Source organism: Lepidochelys kempii, chromosome 1 (assembly GCF_965140265.1).
Source record: "Lepidochelys kempii isolate rLepKem1 chromosome 1, rLepKem1.hap2, whole genome shotgun sequence".
NCBI classification, from domain to species: domain Eukaryota; kingdom Metazoa; phylum Chordata; order Testudines; family Cheloniidae; genus Lepidochelys; species Lepidochelys kempii.
The window spans coordinates 327,334,497-327,362,486 of NC_133256.1; the positions used below are offsets into that span (position 1 = coordinate 327,334,497).

Consider the following 27,990-nt stretch of genomic DNA (forward strand, 5'->3'; position numbering starts at 1 on the left):
CTACTGAGACATCAGTTCATCTGGATAGGGGGAAGGGTTACTTATGATCACCGTTCCCAACGGATCATGATCACAAAAGAATAAATGGATACAAATCTGACAGCAGGAATAACATTCAAAAACCAGTAGAAGAACACTTCAATCTCCCTGGACACTCAACAACAAAAAACTTCAAAAACAGATTCCAATGAGAAACTGCAGAACTGGAATTAATTTGCAAACCAGACACCATCAAATTAGGCCTGAATAAAGACTGGAAGTGCATGGGTCATTACAAAAACTAATTTCCACATACTAATTTCCCCCTACTGTTACTCACACCTTCTTGTCAACTGTTTGAAATGGGCCACCCTCATTACCACTACAAAAGTGATTTTTCCTCCCTTGGTATTCTACTGTTAATTGAATTGTCTCGTTAGCACTGACACCCACTTGGTAAGGCAACTCCCATCTTTTTATGTACTGTGTATATATACACCTGCTACTGTATTTTCCACTCCATGCATCTGATGAAGTGGGTTTTAGCCTACGAAAGCTTATGCTCAAATAAATTTGTTAGTCTCTAAGGTGCCACAAGGACTCCTCGTCGTTTCTGGTTCAAGTTTGCAGCCACAGTGTCCAAGAGCAGTTACTGTGTCACAGTTGGTTGGTGACCCTTCTGAAAACTGGCACTAACTGAAACTTTCCATCTCTGCAGCCTTCAAGGACTGCACAGACATGAAAATGTAGGCTTCGATAGTGCAAGCTGCTTCACATGAGCAGACTCTTAAGCTGCAGTCAATGGACATCTACAGGGGCACAGGGCTCACCCCTGGGGGCAGCTGCAGGATCAGGGCCTCTACTCCATCCTCACAGCTGGAAGTTCAGGGCTGAAATACATTAGCAGGGCAGCATGAAAAAAACAGTTTTGTCACTGGATGTCGTTTACGTTGGTAGCCCTTGAAACTGAAAGTCCAACCCAGCTACTTTCTGAACTAAAAATTCACTAAGAAGGGGAAGGGGGAAAAACAAACATGTAACTGTAGATGATGCTTTGCCACAGAATTGAAATGGTGCTTGGAAGTGAAACTTTTCAAAAACTACATGATTTGCCATCTTTGTTGTAAGAATTGACGTTTGTTTTATTTCACTGCAGGTGTTTATGGAGAGCTCTTCCCCACACAGCTGTACTGAGTACATCTCAGGCCTGCCAAAGTTAACACAGCGTGCACTTACTGCAAATGCTATTGGTCTGGAAAAAAGTCAAAGCAATGCTCTTATTCTCAAGGGTGGAATAAAATAATGAAACAGTGTCACAGGGCTTACCAGGAGGCAGGGGCATACACATTCCATTGGCAGCTTCTAGAATCCGACTCATGATGTGGAAAGCCGAAAACTCTGCCACGCTTCCTCGCTCGTCCCTGCATTTAATAAAACTGCCTGTTAGCAGCCAAAGACATCGAACTCCCCCCATGGCTTAGTCACTTTGTGTGACAGCTAAATGAACACATTTTAAACAGAAAGAATTCATTGTCCTGAGAGACCATCTTAAAAATTTATTTAAGAGTAAAAGTTACTGGATTCTTGTTGTTGTTGACAATTTGAAATGTGGTTGTACATCATCTATGTGGAGTGCAGCATACCTACCAGTCTCTGCCATGAAACAATGAGCTACAACTTTCTAAGCAGAGTACCAAAAGTTAGACACTTCTTGTCCATAGGTATCTGCATAGGGATGTAAGTGGCCTGATTTTTCAGCACCCACAACCCAGACTCAAACCAATGGGAGCTCAGTGAAGCTTTTCTTTATGCAGCTTTCCCCCGCCCACTAGTGAATCTGCCCTCTGTTGCCTACCCGGTGTTGGGTTTTTAGTCAGGTGTTAGCAATATAAATACTACCAAAAACCAACCATGGCAAGGTGGACTTGGCAAACCATTTTGCCACATTCTATAAAACTTGCTGTAGATTAATAGAAAACTCTTGCTTACAAGCAGAGAACGCAGGACTGAAGACTGTATTTCCTCCAAACAGCTTCCATTATCCGACAGATCAGATCCAGCTAGAACAGAAAGGGATGTGGATGAGTTCTTGTGTGGAAGGCCAATAGCCTCTGCTACCATTTCCAACACCAGTTCACAATATAACAATGTGTGGATTTTAGGTCTCCTCTGATTATTCCGATCAGGACTTCAGCCGTTCCCATCGCTTTTGCAACATCTGAGATGGGGGAGCTGCCTCCTTTAATCAATGTGTCTCTCAGGCACAAGAAATCCTAAAGCTAATTCACTAGTATCCCTACAGCGTGCACAGCCAAGCTGGCCAACACAGATTATTTAACTACAAACAGATGTGAAAAGACTCCATGATTGTGAGGCAAATGAAAACATAATGGCTGCCTGACTGGGCCTTTTGGTGGGGGAAGGACTCAAGGGCCCAATCCAACTGACTAATGTTAAAAGCAGTGGGATAGTCAACTTGCTGCACAAATCTAAAGGGGAAGGAGGGGAGACCACAAGCTTCCTGCCTGTGAGTTGCAGACCCACCATGCAAGAGGCGAGTGCACGCAAGTGAACTCTTCTCCTCAGACCCTCCCAGTTCAGTCTGTCTTCTTAGCTGGTTTCCAACACCCGCAAACAAGTGTTCGGCCCACACAGTCTCTTTCTTGTGCTCTCTGGCTAACCTCCAGCTCAGAACTATTGGCCAGTGCCAGCTGCTAGTCCCACTCACCTCTGGCCTCTCTAAGCTTCTGCAGCCAACAGAGAACCTGCCCTTGTATGAGAATGTTGAAAGGCTTTCCTAAACATGCTCAGTGCAGCGTGCAAGTCCCGCCTCATTCCCAAAACCTCAACTGCCATATAGGGCTGTTTGCAATAATCCCATTAATATTAAATGAGAAGTGTTTTTGTAGCTCACCATCACCACAAACATCTGGCATGTCTCTAATGCCGTTCATCTTGGCGTCTCAAAATTCTTTAGAAATACTAGTTTGGAGGGATTAATTGAACACTCCTAAAGCAAGTATTATCCCCATATTCCTGGGGGTATACAAAGGCACAGAGAGGTTAAAGTTTACTTCCCCATGGTACAGTGATGAACTCACAGCACAAGCCAGATAAATCTGAATAACATTCCAGTATTTTCCAAGTTCAAAACTTTTTGGACTTGATGGGAAATTCCAGTTGAAATACCCTGGAGTTCAGCAGTTTCTCTTTCATTTCCAGGAAATGAGAATGACTTCCAACTTTCAGGCATGCACCAGAAAAATCATGCCTCCTGTCTGGAAAGGCTTTCATTTCTGGTCCAGTAAGCAACAGAATCCCTAGTCTACATCTGGAGTTTTAGCTATATCTGAAGATTAGCACACAGTAAGGAAGAGAAGTTTCTAAAGGAGTTCCCAACAATTATGCCACAGTCATTTGCTATGCTATTACTTGCATGACAAAATTGGATGACTGCAGGGACTTGGTAGAGTTTGAGTAAGCACATACTTATCCAGCTTCTACCCAGTTCAGAAAAATTGCAGCTTACAGGTGCAATTTGGTTCAATTATAATGATGTAACCAAGTTTTGAGTGTATGCAAGTCATTTGACGTTGTTTGTATTCAGATAGCACTTCAGAGTCCCCACTGTGCTAGGCTGTACAAAGACAATCCCTGCCCCACAGTTCCTGCAATCAAATACACAAGAAAAAGTGCGGGTAAAAGGAAGCATTATCGTTATCTCCAGATGGGGGACAGTAAGTGACTTGCTCACGGTCACCTAGTGAGTCTGCGGTAGAACAGAACATGAACATTAATCCAGTGCATTAACACCAGAACATTCTCCATCTCAGTAAGAGTAACTGAACCATGGAGTAGAAACTGGTAGAGCAGTATAAGCCTCATCTCTTGGTACACTTAAAACTGAACTGGAGAAAACCCAGATAAAGAACATCAGAAGCAAAATGGACTAGACCAGCCAAAATTGCAGTGACAGGGCTAATATCTGCTAGAGGGCCTGTGCCACTTTTGAATTTTTATGCCTTACTTTCCGAGATGCTGAGGTTCCACGGAGGTGCTCAGCCACTCTGGCTTTTCTAAGATACTTCTGTGATGATTAAGGCTGCGTGCTGGTCGTGGAAGTCATGGATTCCGTGACTTTCCATGACCTCTGTGACTTCTGCAGCAGTCAGCAGCAGTTTGGGTGTGTGGCAGGGGACTCAGAGTTCGGGCTGGGGCAGGAGGTTGGAGTGTCGGGTGGCGCTTCCCGGCTCCCACCAGCATGTCCCTGCAGCTCCTAGGCAGAGGGGCCTGGGGACTTCACACACTACCCATGCCTGCAGGCGTTGCCCCCGCAGCTCCCATTGGCTGAGGTTCCCAGCCAATGGGAGCTGCTGAGCTGGCACTTGTGGTGGGAGCAGCGCGTTGAGCCCCCCTGGCCTTCCCTCACCATAGGAACTGCAGGGACATGCCGGTTGGAGCCAGATAGGGAACCTGCCAGCCACGCCAACCCTCCCTCTCCCCACCAGCACCAGCAGGGGTCCTGTGTCACGCACTGCTGCTACCTGCCCCCCCAGTACAGGTCCTGGGCTGTGTGCTGCTACCCACCCTCCCACTCCCCAGTGCCAGCTGGGGTCCCGGTCTGCGAGCCACTGCTCGCCTCTCCCCCACCACCCACCGCATCCCTGGACTGCCCCAATAGAACAGACCCCCCAGACCAAGTTTTAGTCAGGGGTCTATAGTAAAAGTAATGGACAGGTCACAGGCTGTGAATTTTTGTTTACTGTCGGTGACTCATCCATAACTTTTACTAAAAATACCCATTACTAAAACGTAGCCTTAGTGATGATATATGAATGCCAAGAACAAAACTAAACCCACTTTTCATTACTTCCTGCTTTGCTGGTTCCTGCCCTGCCATACACGGCTGAGATTACATTAAAGAATGCTGGAAAGAGAATCACATTCAGGCCACCTGACCAATAAATGGGGTATGGGAAATATAAAGATGTTCTGAATTTAGTGAGAACTCCCAACCAGGATGCGGGGAGATCCAGGTCTAGTGATAGACTTCTAAAAGAATCTTGCAAAGTGCGCCAGCCAAATGGCAGGAGTAATTTTTATGGGCATCTTGCCTTTGTTTTTAACAACTTTGTTTAGTTTCTGTCAAGGTGCCTAGAGGAATGGAAGCCTATAAACTGCATATTAAGAGAATTCTTGCTTTAGGTAACATTAAAGAGCAAGATTCATCACAGGTTTGGTTATTAACTAGTGGGGGTTATTTTAAGGCTCAATCTAAATTGATTTGTTTTGCCAGAAACTTTTGCAGAACAGGGCTAAAAAAGCATTCTGACACCAAAAGGTTCTTGTCTTTGTTTACATGAAGAGGGAACATATGAAAATCAGAAAACTGTAGCAAAAGAGAAAATGCAACCCGGTTCTACTTTAAGCATCAAGCATTCATGCTGCAAGCAATCTTATAGTTCTTATTTTATCAGTGACTAGTTTTCTTCTCCAATATTTCTTCTTCTTATAGACACACAGATCTAGAAAATAGGTACTGGTTACTGAGTAATGAGCGAGGCACAAGACACAGAGAAAGACAGTCCTTGTCCGGAGAAAGTAATCTAAAAAACCTAGTTCCAATAGTAACTTTTAAACTTGGCAAATAAGGAAAAAAAATTCAAACTAACCAGTTTTGAAACATAGTCCAGAACTATCTGGTCAATCTTCATTTTCCCTACATATTGTAGGTGCCTCATAAGATGATCTTTCAACTGAGCAACCATCTGGAAAAGGAAAACAGCCGTGTAGGTGCCTTCTCAAAGTCCAAGCACCAATTCACATGAACTAGCACAACAAGTTTCTGCCTCTGTTAAACAAGCAGGATTTACACTGCGATCACTGGCTATCACACATTCTCACCAAAGAAAAGAGTGATTTTAAACAGCCAAAATTATAACTTAGAACAGATCCAGCTCAGTGGACCAATGAACATAACACAAGGCTTTCAGTTATCCCTGGACCACACTTCTCCGCCTAACAGGAGAAAGCCCAGAAATCTAAATCTCTATAAACTCTACTATGTTACAGTGGCTGCATATATCATAAGTCCTTCTCCTGGAAGAAAAGAGGATTCTTCAGTATTCCAGTTCTCAGCATTCAACTTTAGGTTGTGGAGAAAGAATTAGTAGGATTTGGATGAGAGGGCCAGGCTGAGAGAGGAGTCCAAAATGAGCCCTAGATTTTGAGCGGCAGAGAACAAGAGAGGTGCTGAGGGTTTCAGAGGCAAGATGAGGAGATTAGTTCTAGCCATGCTGAGTTTGAACAGGTCACGAAATCTGCAGGAGTAGATGTCCAACAGATTGGCTAAGATGTGGGACTGGATGGAGGGGAACAGCTCAGGAGTGGAGATTTAAATTTGCGAGTCATCAGCATGGAGTCAGTAGATGAAGCCAAGTGAGATCACCCTGGGAAAAATGGTGTAAAGGAGGCGGTGGCCCAAGAATAGATGCAGTGGGGTTACAAGTGAGCTAGAGGGCAGGTGAGAAACAAAGGAGAAAGTAGAAATGGTGTTAAGTGGGTAGCAGTAAAAGGAAACATGATCATGGGGGATCTTGTTGATCTTCTCTTTGAAAGTCGGCCAGCTCTTGCAAAGAGGGAGGACATGGGAGAGGGATTAGAAGGGAGTTAAAAATTGAAAGTAAGTGACAGGGGCTTGGGATGAGGCCCAGTGAGATGGAAAGTCAGTGTTTAGGCAAGGCATACAGCAGCATATAAGAAAAAGAGTAAACTTGTACTGGAGGCAGTTAGGCTTTGACAAATTAACTTTTAGCTACGATCTGCCTCCTAATTTTCATTTTTAGGGCTTAGTGTCTTGACCTGAGAGAAGGGAACCAAACTGATTCCTGCATGGCAGCATGTTCTGTCCCATTTCTAGTCTCAACATTGATTAGCCTAAGTCAGTGGTGGGCAACCTGCGGCCCGTCAAAGTAATCCACTGGTGGGCCGCAAGACAGTTTGTTTACATTGGCCATCCGCAGGCACGGCCTTCCCAGCCCATGGGAGCTGCGGGCAGCCATGCCTGTGGACAGTCGATGTAAACAAACTGTCTCGCGGCCCGCCAGCAGATTACCCTGAGGGGCTGAATGCGGCCTGTGACCACCACTGGCTTAAGTGATCTTCTAGTGAACCACTGAATAAAAGATTTAGCAAGAAAAACTACAAATAAATACTATCAAATTTATTCTTTACATTGATTAAGGTTGTGTGTCTTCTACTGCACAGAATGTAACAAAAATACTTACTAGTCCAATTAATAATCGCTGCTGGTAGTCTTCCTCTTGAAAGAGAGGAACTAGCCTTTCCTCTGAAATAAACAGAATTAATATCATTCAAATGCATGACTCTTCAGAATTAGAGAGACTTCCAGGGACTCCAAAAAACACTTAGAAATGAGTAGACACAAACAGGAGGCATAGCGTTCCCATCCCTAGAAAGATTCAGAGAACAGTCACGGAACAGAAAATTGTCACAAGGCAGTCTTCCCCAGCTGCTCTAACATGGAGGCATTTGTGAAAAAAAGCTTATTCTCTTCCCCTCAGTTCTCTTATACAAACAGCATCACACATTGTTTCTATAGCTCTTTCCCTCAATCTCTAAGACAAATGTTGCCACCACCATTAGCCCTTTAGAGCCGACAGGTCCAGAAAACCCAGTGGTAACAAGAATACAAAATGCGCACTGTTCAGATCTTGACATTTACAACTCTCACCAAGGGCAAACATCTGGGCGGGTTTGCTATACAACTGGATAAGCAAAGTAGCCTTTTCATAGCATGCACCTCCTACACTCACAGCAGAACTCTTTGGCCTGGCTATTTCAGTTAAAAATTGCTGAGTAAGGTGAACCTAAATATCCGACCGCACTCCCTTTAACTGCATGGAAGAAAGAGGTTACAAATAAAAGGACAGATATAGAACACAACAGCCAGAGCTTGGCATCTCCTGACTCCTTATGAGTTCTTCCTGTCCCATGAGATCAAACAGCCTGACCCTGCAAGATGCCGAGCATCACCACTTTCACAGACTGGGATTAGAGGACTTCACCAGACATCTTGCAAAAATTGGGCCTTAAATTTAGAAGCATTTCCCTTCAACTATCTTTTTTCTCCCTTGAAGTATATGTATTTAGCTACTCCTTGGGCAAGCTACTTAACCCCTCTACCTCACTTTCCCTATCCGTACAAAGATGGGTCTGGCTATCCCCATTTTAAAATACTTGGAGATCTATGGATGAAATGAACTAGGTAAATGGTCACTATTACTATTACTAACTGGAAAGTCTATAGGCACAGTTGAGGTTCTGATACTAATGAACTATACAGACATAAATATGGTTCTTAAACCAGCATCTTTAGAAGACACGGCAGTGGTTGCAATGTAAGGCTACAGAAGTTTAGCTAAGGCTACATGGGGTCCTAAAAGTCAGAATCCAAAGCAATGATTGAAGGATAGGGGAGGCGATCATAATGTTGGATACTGGAAGTTAATGTTGCCTTGATATTCTAAACATGTTTGGATTTGTTTAAAGCTTTTAAACGAGTGACCAATACCTAGACTAGCACAGTGATGTAAATGAGGTGGGACTGCAGTCTGGAAATCTTGATTAGATTGTGAATGGAAACCTGAATCACATGATAGAAGCAACACTTAAAGGATAAGAGAGGTCCTGAAAGACCCAAATGCCTAGCAACGGAAACAAGAATAGCAACTTATGATTTGTCAATGAATTTTATGGAAACTAAGTTTTAACTAATTTTTAAACTAATAAGTAGTTGTCTTGAAGGTCATGCTAGCATTTCTGAAATGATTCCGAGATGCTACTGATCAGCTCTGCTCAGCAACTGATTGAGTCTAGTGCCTTGTCTCCTCTAGGATTTTTCTACCATAATCTCCCAATGGGTGCAGCTCTGTAGCAGTAGCACTGTAGAAAGCTATGAGAAGACAAAGCTCAGATGTTTAACAGTCATCTATCCCTGCTTTAAGGAAAACTCCTTGTGTAGACAAAGCCTAGATGACTGTGTTTGTCTAGATCATTTTCAAAGGTGCTCTTCAATCTCACCCAGGTCTCCTGATGCTTAAACTAAACAGATGCTTAAACTTAAACTTAAAGCTCCTGATGCTTAAACTACATCAGAGAGAGACTCTTTCCCTGCATTTTAGTTACCCCAACTTTACCTTCCTCCTCCCTCAGATCCTTGAATGGCAAACAGGTTCAAAACATATCTGCAAATGAATTTTTCAGCCCATGGTATGTAGACTGTAACCATTTCAGCATCCTACCTAGCCACAGAGTGCATCAGTGCATGTTTTCCTTACCCAAGTTCCATGCAGCAAGATTGGAAAGCACCCTAGGGAGGGAAAACTGAATTTAAATACTGCTTCAAAAGGACAGACACACACTGAAAAGTTACTTATCTACATGCAGCTAATCAGATTTAAAATTGCATGTATTGGCCATGTTAAATTAGCTCAGTTTTAACTAGTATTATTGATAGTGGCATAAAATTAATTTAAACATGTTTTTAAAGGAAGAAATCTTCATTTCTCATGTTCAGTTTTAAAGCCCAGAATGCTGGATTCCCTGGACAGTTTTGTGGCCATCATCAGGAGTCCCTGATGACCTGGGTTGACTGACACCTGGGTGACCTCCCATAGGTGAGGTGAATTGGCCAGGTATGTAGCGACACTGAGATGCACCTAGCTTCACAGCACTTTTAAGTCCAGAATGGTCCACTTAAAACACAGCATTCACTTAATCAGAATAAGGAAGGGTAAAATCACCAATATTTTACCTACTTTTTTGCATTCTCAAAAATATTCCTCAAATACGTTGTGGTTCTTCTTTCCTCTGCTTTCTACATTGGAAAAACAGTTGCAGAACTATTAAAATTCTGCCAAATAAAAGACCGATGAACAATAGAGCTAGCTTTCCCTTCTAATGGGGATAATGCTACAGTAGTGCTCTCAATCACTCTGAAAAGCACAACCTGCAGCTGGCAGAACTCAGGAAACCTGCAGAAAGCTAGAGTAGCAGAAATCCAAGCCCCCAACCTGGTGGCAGATTGTGGAATACAGATTCTATCTGAACCTATAGGTAATAATTACAATCACTGACTGCCCTCCCATAAGCGCTACCCAATTTCCTCATCAAATGTCTAATGAGATGAGTTCCAACAACTCAATTCTTTACTTCTGTATTCAGCTTTTAAACAATGCTCACATCATGGAAACATAACTATGGATGCTTATCCAATCTGTTCATTTACCTCGTCTGAAAGTAGCTTATACCATTCTCTCCTGAGCACATTGTTGTTGTAATGCAAGTGTGGCTCAGCATATTTCACACACTCCAGGTTTAATGTTAGCTTTTCCCAGAAGCCTTTACAATTGTGAACCTACAAATATACAAACGAAATCGTGAATACAAACGAAATCGTGAATACAAACGAAATCGTGAATACAAACGAAATCGTGAATACAAACGAAATCGTGAATACAAACTGCACAGTTGTAAAAATATTTATTGAGCTTATCGCTCAAATGACGACATGAGAGAACTATGATAAATGCAGGGTTGGAAATCACTCTTGGGTTATTGTTTTTTTAAGCCATTCTTATATTGAGAAATTATTACTTTAGTACTACTATACAAGAAAGCTATGAAACCTCTTACACAAAGGTTCTTTTTCAGCGTAGCAGGTGAACATCCTGCCCATTTTGCACCCAGGGAACGTTAGCCGAACAATGCAGACACTTTGTTCTTTCAAACTTCTCCCATTTTTATCTTTTGATATTTCTTTTCTTTATTTGGCAGTGGCTTTCTCCTCCTCAGCCATAACACTGCATTCTACTGGCATGCCAAGGTTTGTACCATTACAGAATTGCATTAGCACTTCTGTTAGAGAGAGTCCTATTTGGGAAGTTGCTATAACAAACTCAGTCCAGAAAAAAGGGTTTTCCACAGCATTTTTTAAACCTTTGATTTTAACATTAAAAATTGACTTAAAACCTAGGAAGGTAACAGGAAAAACCAAACACATACAGTTCTGATTTCCTGAGCCTGTTTTTGCATCTAGAATTCCACACTGGGTCTGACTTTAAGTTATGTATTTTAAATGGAAATTTGAGGCCATTATTAAGGGTCAGCAGCATGCACTGTACTGGACAGGACATAGAAGATTAAGACACTAATTTTTGGAAGATATTTGGAAAAAAAAGCCCACACTTTTAAGCTTTACTCCTCTATTCCTGTCACCCCTCCTGTCTGTCTGCCTTTCCTGGTACACCTTTCCAACCACCGCCATCATCTTAGCAACATTTTGGGGGCACCAGCAGGCCTTTGGCTGCCTCTGCCCCTTGCCACAGTGAAGTTACCAAGAAAACTAAAACGGCAGTTCTGACACAGTTTCATAGCACGGAGCACATCTTACTGGAGGGTGACACATGGAGACTGGCCTCCTTCCCTGCACTTTAATTCATGCTCATATGGACCACTTCCCTTCCACTATCAGTCACACAAAAATCCTGTGGCAACTACAGCTATGGCTTACACAGAAAAGGAACATCAGGATAATAAGGTATTTTTAGCTGTAGTTTAATGCAGTTTAGCAGTGGGAAAACAAGGATAAGAACTAGCATCTTGCCCATCCTGATCTGGAGACCACCTGTTGCCCACAGTATCAAATCTCTGGTCTAAGACTCAAAATATTTTGAATAAAACAGCACTCAATAGAAGATGGAGAGAAAAAATCAAGAGTAAGTGTTCTAAACATCCTATCTGGTCTAGGCTGGGATAGCTGCATAGTCAGTGAAAGTAAAATCCTGCACTTTCCGTGGGTCAAACAAGAATTCATCTATCCTAGCACTGCAGGGTTTGTGTTAGACCATCAGATGCTTTCCTCCTTTCAGCCCTGCAGCATCCACAAGGCCCACCTGAGTTAGTGTGCCCTCAGAGTCAGGGACCTACCTCCCTGGAGACCAGTCAGTTATTCCTCCAGGCTTCTTCGAGGGCAGGCGTGACCATCCTTAATTGCTCTAATTTTTAAACAAACATTATAGGCCATTTTCCCTTGTATGTTACATCTTCATTCAATATTGTATGGAACTGCTGCCCTGAGCAAACAAGCTAGTTTCTATCCCTTCCCCCTTAACATTATTTCACATCTGCTTTTGAACCTGACTAGCTGGCTATTGGAAAATTCATCCTGTGTACGCTTTCATTGCATAGCACCCAAAGTTCACTTGCCTTTGAGTAGTCCTATCTTTCTAGAAGCTACTGGCTATTTCTCCCCCAGAAGTCTCTGACACAAACCTATTCTCCAGCAATCACAGCCTTAAATAGAATAGTCTAAAGCTTTCAAAAAAGGGACGAGTGATTTTGGTGCCGAACTTGAAATACTTTAAAGGAAACTAATTTTCAGAAAGTGCTGAGCAACCATCCACCCAAAAAAACCCACAGACCCTTTTAAAGGTATCTAAAATGGAGTATCCAAAATCATTTCAAAAAGTACAGGCACATGTAACTATTCACTTAATTTTCTATTTCTCCAGTTGCACTCAAGATCAGGCATGCCTTTGAAAGACAACCTACAATCCATCACAGCGAATTATGATATACTCCCACATAATTCTGAGGAGACACAGGCTAACTTTAAGCCATACTATATACTTTAAAATACAGTCCCCAACTTTCATGTGGCCTTAGCTGATAAGGGTCAGTCTGGGTTTTAACATAATTTAATTAGGTTAACACAATTGACTGAGATTTTTGGTCATAAATAGGCAAAATAACTAACTCTACCAAATATTACTACAGTATTATTTTGCATAAATGTTACTGTTCGGTTTCAGAGTAGCAGCCGTGTTAGTCTGTATTCGCAAAAAGAAAAGGAGTACTAGTGGCACCTTAGAGACTAACCAATTTATTTGAGCATAAGCTTTCGAGAGCTACAATTAGGTTAACAACAGCCAGAATATACAACAAGGATGACCTCTAGTGACCAGTTTTGATAGTTTCAGTTGCACAACCCTGTGGATCTCCTGCCGTCCCCCCTTGCATTGTTTTCAAGCCATACAAACCCTTGTTTGACATGATGAAAAGCTGCTTTTGTCTAGTGAGTCCATAACAAAGTGGCCGGTTTTAAGATTAAAATTTGATGCCACTGAAAACTAAAACCAGCAGCATCTTTTGGTCTCATGTAAGATGTCACCAGATTAAAATAAAGGATTGTTTGTTGCCTAAAATCTTGGTTTTCTCTGGCCTGTCCACAGAGAGAAACAGGGCCAGGCTGGGTAAGAATTGGAGGCGAGATCTCCATAGGTGCAGGTGGAAGTGGTGTTCATTCTGCAGGCTGCCCTAATCCAGACAGTACAGGATTAGTGGCCCAGCCTGACCATTAATACGCTGAATTACTGAAGGTGTCATTTTTCAGAGATGTGAAACCACTTGTGAGGGCTTAAAAACCTCATGACCCTTTTCACAAGAGCAGTGGTGTCAGACTATATTTACCCAACACCATGAGGAATACTTGCCTGAACTCCTCTTGCAATTCTGAATGGCTACAGCGGTCCTCTTCACCGCCTATCACACGTCCACGTAGTATATCTGTGTGCTACCACCTAACTTGTGGTGTAGGATGAATAGCTAACTGCGATGGGAGGCACTAGGTAAATATACAACAAAGCTCAATGCTTACTCCCTGCCAGCTCTGCAGGCCGTGTCACTCCCCCATGCCAGGAGACTGCCTTTTCTGATGCCTGCCCGCTTGCCGATTCTGTGTGCCTCACTCTTTTCTTTCAGATTCTTCAAAACTCTTCCTTCCAGTTAGCCTTCCAACCCAGACCTTTATCCCACTCTTCCTGACAGATTAAAACATGAGTGAGCATTAATATATTAACTTGTTCAAAGAAACTGACCAGATCTCTATGTAACACAAACGAACATATTCCATGAGCTTACAGTGATTATCCTGGCATCTCTTGCAACCCTTTGTTCCCAAACATTGTGTTTGTTATCCCGTGGTAGGCTGTTGAATTTAGGATCCATTTTCCTACTACATATGGCGCACCCTCAAATGGGAAGGAATTCCCTGGGAGCACTCAGAAGTTCACAAAGGGCACGGGGCCACTAAATAGAAAGCTCATCAAGGTCGGGAGATGTCACCTTGTCCATGAAATGCCTCATGCACCTGAGAGACTGCAGAAATACAGTGCCAGATTCAGTTCTATGTTCTGGTTGCTTTTTCACTCTTGGGCAACAAGAACCACTTGGAACCCCATTAACTGGCCAGTTAAACTGGATTTATGATGGTTTTGTATCATTGGAGCAGTGTAAACAAGCCAGAACAGAGCACTGAATCTGACCCAGGGCATTTGTATTTTAGCCTCACATAAGTCAGAGCACTTTGCAATCAAAAGCAGCAGCAAATAAGTGTCTTCAGTTTAACTTTATCCTTCTCAGTCTGTTTAGGTTTTTAGACACAAGTAAGAAAGGAGTTTCACAATCAAGAAGTGCAACTGCTAAAGACCTTGCTCCCAGAGGCTTGAGGTTAAATCTCAGACAAATTAAACAGCCTGCTAATTCTGACCTCAGTGAGCACATGCAGCATATGGTGACCAAAGATCCATCTCAAAACCTGATCTCCCAAGTGTCATCAACTCCCAGTGAAATCAATGGTAAGCAGCTAGGCCCAATTCTCCACTCACCCTGGTGTAAATCAAGAGCAATGCCACTGATGCTAGGAAAATTGGGCCCTTAGAGCCAGTTAAAATTGAAATCTTAAACTAGTTCTGAGCACGTGGGGAGTAAGAGCATTTCTGCCTTAAGTGATGCCATTTGACAATATTCTCAAGTTCCTGAGCATGCTATGTCCAGAATACAACTCCCACAAGACACCTCTGCTCACATGCTGGGTTCCCAGCACTTTGAACATTACTCCTATGTTACTTGTCAGAGTGATTCTCCAAACATTTAGCACAGATCTCACTACTTTATTTATCAGTGTCCTTACAGCCATGTTCTCCCAACTGCCAAGTGCTCTTAACCTTCATACAAAGTGAAGACTTCAGCTGAAGGGAGTTGTGTGTTTGTGGGGTGGGGTGGGTGGGGGGAGATGAAGGAATCATCAATCCAGCTTTCATAGCAAATACAGGAACTACAGACAGACAGATTCCCCCACCCCGCCAAAGATTATACCCTGTTCAACTTCTGTATGAGGAGAGATTAAAAAGACTGGAACTGTTCAGCTTGGAAAAGAGACTACTAAGACAAGATATGGTAGAAGTCTATAAAATCATGACTGGTGGGGAGAAGAAAGTGAGTAAGGAAGAGTTATTTACCCCTTCACATAACTTGAGAACCAGGGGTCACCCAATGAAATTAATAGGCAACAGGTTTAAAACAAGCAAAAGAAAGTACTACTTCACACAGAGTCAACCTGTAGAACTTGTTGCCAGGGGGTGATGTGAAGGCCAAAACTATAATGGGGTTCAAAAAGGAATTAGATAAATTAATGGAGGACAGGTCCATCAGTGGCTATTAACCACGAAGGGCAGGGATGCAACCCCATCACTGGGTGTCCCTAGCTTCTGATTGCCAGAAGCTGGGAGTGGACAACAGGAGATGGATCACTCGATGATTGCCCGTTCTGTTCATTCCCTCTGAAGCACCTGGCACTGGCCACTGTCAGAAGGCAGAATCCTGGCCTAGATAGACCATTGGTCTGACCCAGTCTAGTCATTCTTATGTTCACCAGGTTCATCTCCTTTTCCATACCCACCTGTACCCATACAATTGGTTTGTTTAGGTGAAACAGCCACTTCTTCTGAACAGCACAGCCAGAGCGATCACAACAATGCAAGTGCAGGGTACCATGGCCAAAATGAAAGGAAAAACCCTGAACTGCTGGTGCTGATGAACATTAGGGATGTAAAATGTTAACCGGTAAGCATTAGTTTTGCCATTTAACCTGCCTTAACCATTAACCCACGGCCTGCTAGCTGCCCAGCCAGAGTAGACCCAGCTGTGCTGGCTGGATCAGCCCCAGCCACTTAATTGGTTAACCGTTTAAACAAAATATTTTAATCATTTAAACGGTATTTACATCCCTAATGAAGATATAGTGACACCTCCAATGGGCCCAGTGAGAGGGGAGATACATTAGAAATTCCCCATGTCCCCAGTGCAAAGAAACTTCCCCCGTGTTAACTTCAGTCACAGAATGAAGAGGCAAACAAACAAACTGGAAGGCACCCTTGGCAGGAGCCAACGTCCTTCTGAAAGAACAGGACAAAATCTTGAGAAACTACAGTGCATTTCTGAGCCGGCAAAATCTGTCTGGAAAATTCATGTTTCTAGCAACCATAAAAGTTACTTAACCTAGAGCAATTCTTTCTTCATCCTTATTTTCAGGAAACATGTGCATTACAGTAACGTTTATAAGGAAAGTGACAACCCACATCCTTCCTACCAATAGCAACACCTTCATATGTAGGAACTTACCTTTAATTCAGGTAAAGAAATGATGTCTGTTATGCATGTTATTCCGGGGATAATCTATAAACAAAGAGTGGGAAATTAAAACATTAATTTAGTCTAAAAGATACAAACAGATACAACCGATAACAACATCAAAATCTGAAGATTTCAGATCACTTTCCCCTGGGCAGTAATCCAGCTAACCAAGACAGCACATTCACCTCTGCACAAAAGTAGTATGGAAACTATTTTCTCTCTGTGCTGGGATGAAAAGTGGTCTTGTCTGTCCGGATTAAAGTAGCTTGAGAGACCCAGTATACAAGATAAACAGTCTCCAGCCAACACAGTATAAAGTAAATGTGTGTTTGGGGTTTGAAATTTTAAGTAACTACCATTTAAATAAGCTGCCAGCTCACCAGAACTTTTGTTTAGTTAATGAGGAAAATCAGACAGTAGGCCTTACTGGAGAAGGCTGAAGACTGGAAAACTTTTGATTGGCTGGTGATTGTGTTATCCATGTGTAGACCTGCCCAATGCTGTTTTCTCTATAAAACTTTCATATTAGTAATGCTCTCCAGATTGTGTACTTATTGGAAAGAACTGCAGGATCCTGGTGACTAAAATTACTCTGCATCCATTGTAAATACACATGGGCACACAATAACTGGTATATTACTAAATAAAAACCATAACCAATGTAATCATTCATAACAGTTACATAAATGCAACCTCAGCTGTTATCACCGACATTTCATAAATGCATTTACCAAAAATAAAGATTCCTGAAAACCATGACACATTAAGTCTAGGTAAGATAAAACAGGTAAAAAACAGAGAAGCCACTAGATATTCCAAAAAGAATAAAATTTGCTTCCAAAAGCAAACAGGGTTACAACACATTTTAGAAAGAAAAAAAACCCTCTCCCAAAGTTGTTAGTGCTTGTAGCAGCTGATTTCTTACCCCATTCCAGTACAGTAGTGACGTATATGGCAAAAGTTTATCCAGTTTGCTAGTCTCTGGACACATTGTCCAGTATAGGGAAGCTGAATGCATTAAAAAAAAAAAAAAAAAAGAGAGATTTACAGAAACAAGGCTGTTTAAAGGTATAAGTTACCAAGAAAAAGCTTTATAGTCTGTTCCATTTTTACTCGCCCTTTCCCTCACTAATCTGTCAATTAATTGTTTAGGGACAAATCCTGATGTTGCCACTGCAGCAGCTTTCTTAGCAGTGGAACCTGATATGACTCCACTGCACACAGGGAGGAAAGGAATTCCAGATAGCCATGCAGGGGTATCAGCTGCTTAGCCTCAGCTCAGCTGGGGTCCCCCAACAGACACACAGGAGGCAGGGCTCAAATTGTCTGGGCCAGGGGATCTGCGGATATGTGAAAATGCCACAGGATACACCAGCCATTATCCTGAAGCAACCTTCATGGAATGGCTCCGTGACCTGGCTGAGGCTAAAGGAGAATTACTCCTTCCCTTCTATTCATCTTTCTGGCACACATCCCAGCTATTCGAACCACCTGCTAGGCAGAGAATTTGGCTCATGAAAGGCCAAAATGGTAACGGATCTCTCTTCCTGCACAACTAGGTAGCGAATCACATTTGTAAAGCTGTACAAATTGCTATAAAACCAGGACTGCAATGTACTTGTCTTCTCAATTAGCAACAGAGTACAGCATTACAACAGCTGAGTCACCCAACCAGGAGTACAACTAAAAAGATGAGCTAGCAGCAGCAGGAGAGTCAGTTTGCAGTTGTGTGGCTTTACCGTCGGATGTCTCCCTTTAAGCAAAAACGTGCAGTGTGTAGCTTAACACGCAATGCAAAAAAACACCTACCAATGATAAATTCCTGGAAGGGGTCAAATGTATAACATGTTGACAGGTTCTCAGAAATCCACTGAATAATCTGTGAAAGTCAAAAAATGGAGAGTTTGTTACAGTTCTGTATTTAAAGTTTGTGTTCAAATGAAAGACTCTGGAACAGTCGAGACCAATGAACCCCTTTCATCTGCAGCTCAGTGCTCAAATAATATTTTCAGAACGAGAACCATTATACCCATTATAATGATATACTGGAAGCATGTTGGGGCCAACCTGGTCAGCTTCTAGGTGCTACCACAATACAAATGTTTGATGATAATAGTGAACATGCCTTTATCTTTGTCCTGTAAGGCACCCAGCACACTCGTTTTCGCACTGAAAAAGTAAATGTCCAGAAACATAAGGAATTAAGCTATATTCCCACCTGCATTTCCAAATCTGTTGTATTTCTGACATGTAGAAGAGCACAGTGCAGCGCGGCCAGTCTATCACTGTCCAGTTTGCTGTTACAGAGGAACTGCATCAAGGAGCACTCATTTATTCTCACAGTAAACATCCTTCCTGAGCAGCAATCCCAGACGACGGACTTGAATGGGGACTGGATGGAACTTTTGTGCAGCACGTTGATTCTCGCATCCTCACCTGAAGGGAGTGGGTTTGAAGGAAGAAAGGTCTTTGAGTGTACATAAGCTCTATTGACCACAGATTTCTCCCCTCTGCCAGGTCCCACAATCTCATGGTCTCCAATGGTCAGAAATAATCTACCCCTGCTGCGTTTTCTCTCCCCTTACCCACTTTAACTTCCCACCCCACCCTACTGGCCTGCTGCTTTCAGAAGTGCTAAGCACCCACAGGTCCCTTTGAAGGCCATGAGAGATGCAAGTGCTCAGTACATCTGAAAATCAGGCCCTACCTGTCTTATTCCATAGCACAGATCACCATTGTGCCTAAGCGCTCAAGGCAGGTCTACACTACCGCTTAAGTCAACGTAACTTACGCCGCTCAGAGGTGGGAAAGAGACACCCCCCCACCCACGAGTGACGCAAATTACAGCGACATAAGCGCTGTCCACACCGGTACTACGTCAGCAGGAGATGTTCTCCCACCAGCATAGTTTCCACCTCTCATGGAGGTGGAGCAATTAGCCGACAGGAGAGCGCTCTCCCGCCGGCATGCAGCGTCTTCACCAGATGTGCTAAAGCGGCATAGCTGCACTGGTGCATCTGTGCCAATATAGCACTTCTAGTGCAGACCTGCCCTCAGTCCGAACTGCTTCTTGGCCATTGTTCTTGAAGCTTAAAATGACTGGATGGGATTCATTTAATGACATTCCTTAACTGCCTTCAGATAGCAGAATCCATTCAGTAGTGCAAGCAACTACCTCCACTGCCTAGGACTTCAGTAGTGCACTGAATGCCTTCTGTTTTGGGGAGGGAGAAACAAAGTATCTAACTCTTGCTTGAATTTGAATCACTATTGTAGATGGCCACCATTTTAGTAACAGAGCAGAGTGAGTTAGTCTGTGCCACCCAGAACGACATGCTCACATTGTATTAGGCCATCCAAACAGCAGCATGTGCCAAACTACATGAACAGGGAGATTCTGCTTTGTAGTACTAAATTTAAACATAACCCAAAATCAAAACTACTTTGCATATACCGGAACTGATTCACCACTGAGTTACTCCATTTTTCTGCCAATGTAATTCCAGACCCACTGCATGAGAAATCACACCCACCATGCAGAAAATAAAATAATGCTTCCTACCTACCTCAGGTATTTCCGCAGGAAAATATTTATTTACAGCTCCACCTCCAACCAGCTATGAGCTTCTTTTTGACATTGCTGCATATGTCGGAGCTGCACCAGTCCTAGCACCCTACCTTTCTTTTACCCAGTCAGAAAAATGGCCTTCTGTTTTCAAACAAAGGCCTTCTGTTTCCAAAAACAACCCATTTCCTATAAAGTACTGTTATGTGGAAGTGAAATAATGTGCCTTTCAGATGAGACTTCAAAACAAATTACATTACTCTGATCAGGTGAAGGAAATGCAGATTTCCTCTCCCCACTCCACTCCAACATACATACACAAACTCAATTGGAGGAAGGAAATGTAAAATCAAATTTGCATCTCCATGTGAAATTTGAGAACACTGGAGCATCCATAAACATGCATAAGGGGATGGAAAATTATTAAATTGAGGCAGAGAATGCAATTCACTGAATGGTCTTCTTTCATTTCATAACACGCTAACAGTGAGTAATGGATGAAATAAGAAAGTTCATCATTTCTTTTTAAAATTGAGTGTGCTAAAAATACATGTCTTACTCTGCCTGATCCCAATCTTCTAGCCTTTTCGGAGAACAATGTACAGTAATGCAGATGCGAGGCCAATAAAATTAACTGAATTCTCCTCCAAAGGGAGCTGAACATTTTCCAGAGTCTCCACCAAAGCCAACAATAAAAAGAGATGCTAAAGACTCCAAAGTACTGAAGTTTTACTGTACCTGTCAGAAACAAATTATAGCACATCAGGTCAGGATGTTGAGTATTGAGAAGGTGTAGAAAGTGGCCAGGCAAATAAACAGCCACATAATAGTCTGTTCAAAATAAAAAGAGCCATCAATTTGAGCAACTGTTAAAATATTTACTTTGGGAGGTTGGGATTTATGAATTCTCAGCCCATTTCTCTTTATTGGAGCAGGTTATGTCTAGGAGATATAACAGGAGTTAGTTAATAGCAGTTGCAGTGTTAACACAGGAAATATAGGTGATATGTTCAGGTTTCCAGGGGAGGATGTGAGAGGCTCATGCCACTAAAGAGCACTATAGTAGTTGATCTCCAGAGAAGTCAACTTCAGAGGAAGTTGCTCACTGACAGTATGAGGTATTGCAATATCAAGTTCCAAAAATGGAAGTCAAGTAAGTTGCAAAATGTAGCAAATATCGTAACTTAAGAAGGGATGGGGGGGGCCTTTATGTCCCTCTTATGAAGAGGAGAGGGACCACCAAAAGGCTGGAGGTTAACAATTTCTCTCCCTTCTCAAAGTGGGGAGAGGAAACAAGAGAAGCTAAATTAGCAACCTACCGAGATTCAAAAAAGCTACTTCCTTCACTTGTGGGTAATCTGTTCTTTGTAGAGCAACTGTAAAGGTTTTGCTGTAACCTGGGAAGACACACATGAAACAGCAGTTATATGCAAAATATAACTAGAGAGAGAGAGTATGGAGCAATGCAAGTCTATCCAAACCACAGAACTTCTGAGATTGTTTGTCTTTACTATGTTATATTTCTGAACAAATCTTCCTCTGCCTGGACTGAAACACTAGTCTCTATTCTTACCAAGAAGCGCTTAGAACTAATGGATTAATTTTCCAGAGATTATAAAGCCAGAAGGAGCCATTGTGATCATCTAGGCTGACCTTCTGTATAACACAGACCACAGGACTCCCCTGAAGTAATTCTTGTTTGAACTAGAGCATATCTTTTTAGCAAAACAACCAATCTAGATTTAATTGCCAGTGAAGGAAAATCCGCACAACTCTTGGTAAATTGTTCCACTGGTTAATTACCTTCACTGTAAAAAATGTGTACCTTATTTCCAGTCTGAATTTGCGTAGCTTCATCTTCCACCCATTGGGTTTTGTTATACCTGTGACTAAAGGCCATTATCAAAATTTTTGTTCATTATGTAGCTGCCTATAGGCTGTGATCAAGTCACCTCTTATCCTTCTTTCTAGCTTAATTTATGCAGATGGTTTTCAATGAAGTCAGTGAGAGCTGCACCTATGCCTGTGAAAATCAGGGCTGACCTGCACCCGTAGACACTCAAGCTAGGAGCTACCAGTTCCATCTCCCACACACAGAGCCTTATTGTCACAGGCACAGGGCTCTAGAGCCCTGCGCGGATACAACATTTATCATCTGTGGATGCAGCTCCTCCAGGATGGGTGTACTGCCCCCAGCTCTGCCCACTGCACTGCGTGACCAGGGACAGCTACTGATGAGCCTGGTGCCTGCCCCAGCGGGCGAGGCTGGGTGCGGGACGGGGAGCGGTACAGCCACACCAGAGGAGCTGTGGGCATGGGGTGCTGGCTTGTGGGAGCGGCGGCCCACCAGGCTGCTGCTTTCACTGCTGCAGGTCCCAGCAGAGCCCTGTTTATTTTGTAAGGTATTCTGGTACAAAATGACACACTAAAATAAAGTAAGAATGAACAATTGAATAAAACAGATTAACTGTACCTTTATGTAAAAAGGAAACGGAGTATGTGACCTCCATAGGAATATCAGGAGCCTGACTACAACACAGACAAAAACTTCCTAAAAAAATAAAAATAGAGAGATTAAAATGAAGGTTGGTTTTGTTATCATACTTGTTCATTGAATAAGACATGTCGGCCTTCACCGATTCACTTTATATTTCTCAAAAGATGGATACAGGCTGCAGAACCCAATCCTAAAAACTAAGACTGTTTTAGACTAAAGATAACAAAGATGCTTTTTCTTAAACAACTTTCAGGACTATAGAAATATGCATACATCAAGGTAATAGCTTACATAACATTTAGCTAAAGAGGAAGAAGGCAAAAAGGTTGAGTATGAATAATAAGATAGGGAAATGCAGGAGAAAATACACTGTAAAGCAATTTTGGGTTCCGAAGGCTCAGCAAATCCTTCGAATTCAGAGAAAACTGCATTATTCAGCTCTTTGCTGTAGAAAACATTCTAGCACCGTCTGAACCACTGACCAGACCACGGTACCTACAGGAAGCCCCAATTTCTGGAGATTATCTATTAAAAGCTGCCAAGAGGCAATGCTGTAATTCAACCTCAAGAGATTTCACTTTATTAAAAGTGCTTAGAACTTCTGAGCACGAAGCTGTACTATAGCATTGCACTAGTAATGCTACATATTTGGCTGAGGCATTTAACTTTCAGGAGAGGGGAAGAGAGAGAGAGAATTTCCTCTGGCTGAAATTCATGTTTGTTTCCAGCGTGCTGAATAGTTTTGGTAAGTTTGATAGAATTTTGCTTGGATATTTGAGTTACTGAAACATAAATAGATGGGGTGTCCCTGATCATTTGGGGCCTTATGGAACATGCAGAATTTTTAAAGCAGCGGCATAAGACCACAGCAGGAAGGTTGTGGCTTTTCTGGGCCTCTTTCAGTGCTATTTTCTTGCCACGGTCTTCCCTTCCACTTTCATTTTCACACGCTGGGAAGGACAAAGTGTGCTGTGGAGTACACTGCCCTATAAACTGCACAATTTGAATTGAACGTGCAAACTAATGATCTTGTATTCAGATTAATGCATTGGTGCATTTGTATGCAAAATGTGACCAGAGAACTGGATGGCTCAGTAGACTGCTAACGGGATACACGTGCTTTCATCTCTCAGAGGTTGGTAGTGAACAAAGAGAGTTGCCATCCAATGGCTTTTCAGTGACTTAGATAAAGGGATATTGGTCTCAGTCCAGTTGCAAGTAGACAGGTACACATTTCACAAGAGCCACCACATCTGACACCACGTTAGCAATCTCAGTCAAGAGGTCAAAGACAGAATATAAAGTGACACATAAAGTGAACTATTTTCTTGCCTCAGCTGGTGGTTCCTGCACGACTGACACACGTTGGTGGACGGTGTGGAAAAGACTGTGTTGCTAGTGGTCAAGTTGCAAAGGGTACTGTCGTTTTTCTGTTTATCCACAGAACAAGAGAGTTTACACTCCAGCACTGTTCACAAGCAGTAAGTCTCACACAAACCACTGGGCCAAATTCTCTGCAGAAAGTAATGGCATAAATGAACCCAGCTCCACTGAAGTCAGTGGAAGTGCAGTCATTACATTGGAGAGTTTGGTCCAATTGCTTTTGAAGTGTGATCAGCAGGTTGCATATTCAGATATTTGATAAACTCTCCTCTTTCTTCTTCAAAAACAAAGAGGGAGAAGATGAGAAAATGTGGAGGGGGGCAGGGAAGAAGGAAAGCCAGAAACAAAAAGGAAGAGTTTAAAAATATAGTTCTGCTCATGCAACTCCATGATAAGATTTTAGGACATACAAGAGTCAGGAAATAGCAACTATAAACTCTGACTTGGCAACTATACATTAGGACAATGAAATTACCATTGAAGGAGTCATGCAATTCCATATATGCATAAAGTTACATTTCCTAGGAAACTAACTTTAATTTCTTGACTTTTGTTCATGTAGAATCTCAACCATAATGTTGCATTAAGATATCTCCTGCAGCATCAGAACATCTCCTAATTCAAACACAATGTGTCACTGGACATAAATGGCTTGCATCTATCCTGTTTACAGACTCAATGCACAACAGAGCCAAAGGAGAGTCATTGATATGCTAACTAACAAACAGTGAAGCAGAGGAGGAGATGGGTCTTTTATTCCACCTTATTGTCTATGTTTCTGAAAGATCAATAAGCTAAATTGAAAATAAAAATCTCCAAGTTAAAAAAAAAAAACAACAACTTCTAATCACACAAAGTTCCTGCGACCATACCAATGGTTAAATAACCATTAACGCCGTTCGGAAAACAAAAAGTTAATTCTCAGACTTGTTTGATCTCCGCTAATTTGTGAGCGGGGTTTTTTGGGGTCTAGTGACATTCTATCTTGTTAGTGCTGGCTATAAGTAACAGGGCTACTTTTCTTCTGCTACGGAAGTTTGAGAGAGGAAAAGCAGATTCATTCACTGTTGAGACAGGCTATGGTTACTAACAGTTTTTTATTAAATTGGAAATTGCCTAGAATATTCCATTTGAAATTGTGCCAGTTCTTTACTGGAAACAGTTTAAAACAGAACGAATAAGAGCCCTACTATTAATGGTTTGTAGCCTCTGAAGTATGCTAAGCTCTTCACAGAAGACACATTCCCTTCCCCAAAGAGTTCACAAAGTAAATTTTAGATGAGTGAGACACAAACAGCAGAGAGGAGGTGAGGTGATAAAAAAAAATTGAGGTTACAGCAATAGGATCTTGCAGTGCTCAGTTTATGCACGAGCACGTAGGGCATGTCTACACTATAAACTTACGTCAACCTATGTTAGGTCGACTTACAACCACCGCAGTAATCACCACAGTGGTTCATGTCCGCTCAGCCTTTCTTCTGTCGATGGTGCCCGTCCTCAGCAAGAGCGCTTCCACCGACTTAAATGGGGGATGACAGAGCCAGGACTCTCAACTCTGTGTGCAGCTCCCCGCCAGTAGACCGTCTCCCCTCCCCGCATCTTGGCTCCCTGCTCCCCGCTAGGAACAGGGCAGCTGCATTGGGCTTCTTGGATTTCCGCGGGGAGCACAGCAGCCAACCGGACCTCAGATGCGGAGCACCCCACCGGCAGCCCAACTGCCCTCGCGCCCAGGCTCTTGGCTCCCCACTGGGGGCACAGCTGCACCCAGTGGGGAGCTCTGTGCCTGGAGTCCAGTCAGCTGCCCTGTTCCCAGCAGGAAGCCAAGACGCCCAGTGCAGCTGCCCCATTCCCGGTGGGGAGCGGGAGCCTGGGAGGGGGCAGCCGGCTCCCAGTAGGGAGATGCGCCTGGAGTCTGGTCGGCTGTGATGCTCCTAGCGGGGAGCCAAGAGCCTGGGGGGCAACCCAGATCGTAGTGGGGAGCCAGAACCCTGGAGGGAGCAGGGCTCCCTGCAGGAAATGAGGAGCCCAGGCAGCAGCCTGAGCTGGGAGCCTGGGTAGCACCGTGGCTTGGAGCAGAGACCAGACAGCAGCCCAGCTTGGGAGCCAGCGTTCTTGTCACTTTCACAGCTCCGCAGGACAAGAATGCCAGCCAACAGCTGTAAGCAACAGTGTCTACAGGGACACTGCGTTGCCTGAACCACACTGACACAAGCCCTACACCTCTCGCGGAGGTGGAGTTATGATGTTGGTGCAGGAGGGCACTTACAGAGGCGAGAGCAAGGCTGCAGGGTGCACGCTGACATAATTAGCTGTCTTACATCAGCCTAACTCTACAGTGTAGGCCAGGCTGCTGTAGTAGCACAGGTGTCCACTCCAGTTGTGTTGTTAGATCCTGGGCTGCTCCTGGGGATGCGCAGGTAGCATCTGCAGTCAAGAGCATTTTTCTATGCACGTCTGGTAGAGAAGGTGAGACCATTCTCTCTGATGCAGATTTTGCAACAATTATCCAGGCCTTTGTCAGCTTAATATTCGCTTGCGATAATGTACTTACATGGGGCTACACCTTGAGACCGCTTGGAAACTGAAGGTCGTGCAGAATGTTGCCGTCTGCTTATTAAGAGAAGTTTCACCTTGGATGTGCATTACATCTCTGCCCGGGGATCTGCTCTAGCTGCCAGTAAGTTTCTGGGAGCAGTCTGAGGTGTTGGTGCTACTGTATAAACCTAGATGGTCTGGGACTCAGTTACTTCAGAGAGAATGCGTCTCTCTGCGTCCTACAGCAGGAGGTGAGATTGGCAGAGATTCTTGAGCGGGCACCACCTCCGAATGAATAGCAGGAAGCTTGACTTGGAGTCTGCTAGAGCCAGGCACACTGACAAACCCACCACTTGTCCTAGGCTTTGGGGGTTGATGGGGAAAACTAAGACTTTGAGGGACTTCATGGATACTTATGCCCAATCTTTTTAAATGTATAGGATGAGTGCCCAGAGAATACGATGGGCATCTAGAGGATTTTATATATCTAAAGAAATGTAAGTGTCTCACAAGGTATTCCTGTACTTGGTTTTTTTACCCTTGAAGACATAATGACTGAAGGCAGTAGTGAGCATAAGAATGCGGGCTTCCCCCCAGTCCTCATCTGTGCACTCCACAGATCAGCGTAATTGGTAGGCTCGGCTCAACAGACTCTGAGGACTGAATAACACTGCTGACAGATCTGAAGAAGTCTGCATTAGAAGTCTGATCCAAAAGATCAGTGAAGCAAACAGAAAGATTCCCACTGACTTTGATAAGCTTTGGATCAGGCACTATGTGCCTGGCTCAAGATAGGTTAGTTACTCCAGACCTTCCATGGTCATTAGATTAAAAATCACTACAGCTACAATTTCCTGCAAGATCTGCTATGAGTACTATACATCAGGAAAAGTTAAGCCATAAACATATAACAATGGGCTCCTAAAACTTCTTAGTAATTAGTTACACTACTACACGTCAGTGTAGTAATCTGTAACATATGATCATCACAAGACAGTTTTTCATTATTAATTACCTGTTTTACTGGTAAAAACTTGCAGATTCAGAGATCTAGGTTCCATCTCTTGGTCTTGAGAGTAATCGTATCCAAAATTCACAAATCTAGAAGTAAATAGAGACCATTAAATGCATTTCTTCATCCACAATGATTTTTAAAGAGTACACTGAACCCATGAAAGGTCACAAGGGAAATATAAGCATTAGATTATTATTAAACATTCCATAAGAAAGTTTAATTAAACAACAACTGATCAGTCTGTTTCTGTTAGTTTACTCTTAGGGTTGGGATTGCAATCTAAATGCAGCAATTGCTTCATAACCATATTTAAAAAGGGGATATCCCATATGCCTGTAAGTTATTTCTTCACTGCACCATACTGCTTAATCCCACACGAGCTGAACCAAAGTGAAGGAAAATTGTGCTGGAGGGTCTCAATTTATTCACTCACCATATCTGAAAGGTCAAAAGGTTTGGAGC

The 27,990-nt window shown here is 42.9% G+C and overlaps 1 protein-coding gene across 5 annotated transcripts in view; it reads right to left on the minus strand.

Moving 5' to 3' along the window:
- The window catches only part of GSAP (gamma-secretase activating protein), a 62,715-nt gene that overhangs the window by 10,423 nt on the left and 24,302 nt on the right, over window positions 1-27,990 (minus strand). For 4 of the 5 annotated variants that reach the window (XM_073328566.1, XM_073328568.1, XM_073328564.1 and 1 more), the window contains exons 12-26: window positions 27,529-27,614; window positions 22,572-22,649; window positions 21,418-21,495; window positions 20,837-20,929; window positions 18,752-18,969; window positions 18,343-18,412; window positions 17,459-17,541; window positions 16,522-16,575; window positions 10,289-10,417; window positions 9,819-9,877; window positions 9,339-9,370; window positions 7,266-7,327; window positions 5,652-5,747; window positions 1,969-2,039; window positions 1,306-1,400 (exon numbers count right to left, since the gene is read on the minus strand). In XM_073328566.1, coding sequence (XP_073184667.1) covers window positions 1,306-1,400; window positions 1,969-2,039; window positions 5,652-5,747; window positions 7,266-7,327; window positions 9,339-9,370; window positions 9,819-9,877; window positions 10,289-10,417; window positions 16,522-16,575; window positions 17,459-17,541; window positions 18,343-18,412; window positions 18,752-18,969; window positions 20,837-20,929; window positions 21,418-21,495; window positions 22,572-22,649; window positions 27,529-27,614 — 1,304 coding nt within the window. The remainder of the gene's footprint in view (window positions 1-1,305; window positions 1,401-1,968; window positions 2,040-5,651; window positions 5,748-7,265; window positions 7,328-9,338; window positions 9,371-9,818; window positions 9,878-10,288; window positions 10,418-16,521; window positions 16,576-17,458; window positions 17,542-18,342; window positions 18,413-18,751; window positions 18,970-20,836; window positions 20,930-21,417; window positions 21,496-22,571; window positions 22,650-27,528; window positions 27,615-27,990) is intronic. The other variant, XM_073328567.1, reaches the window with a different exon arrangement.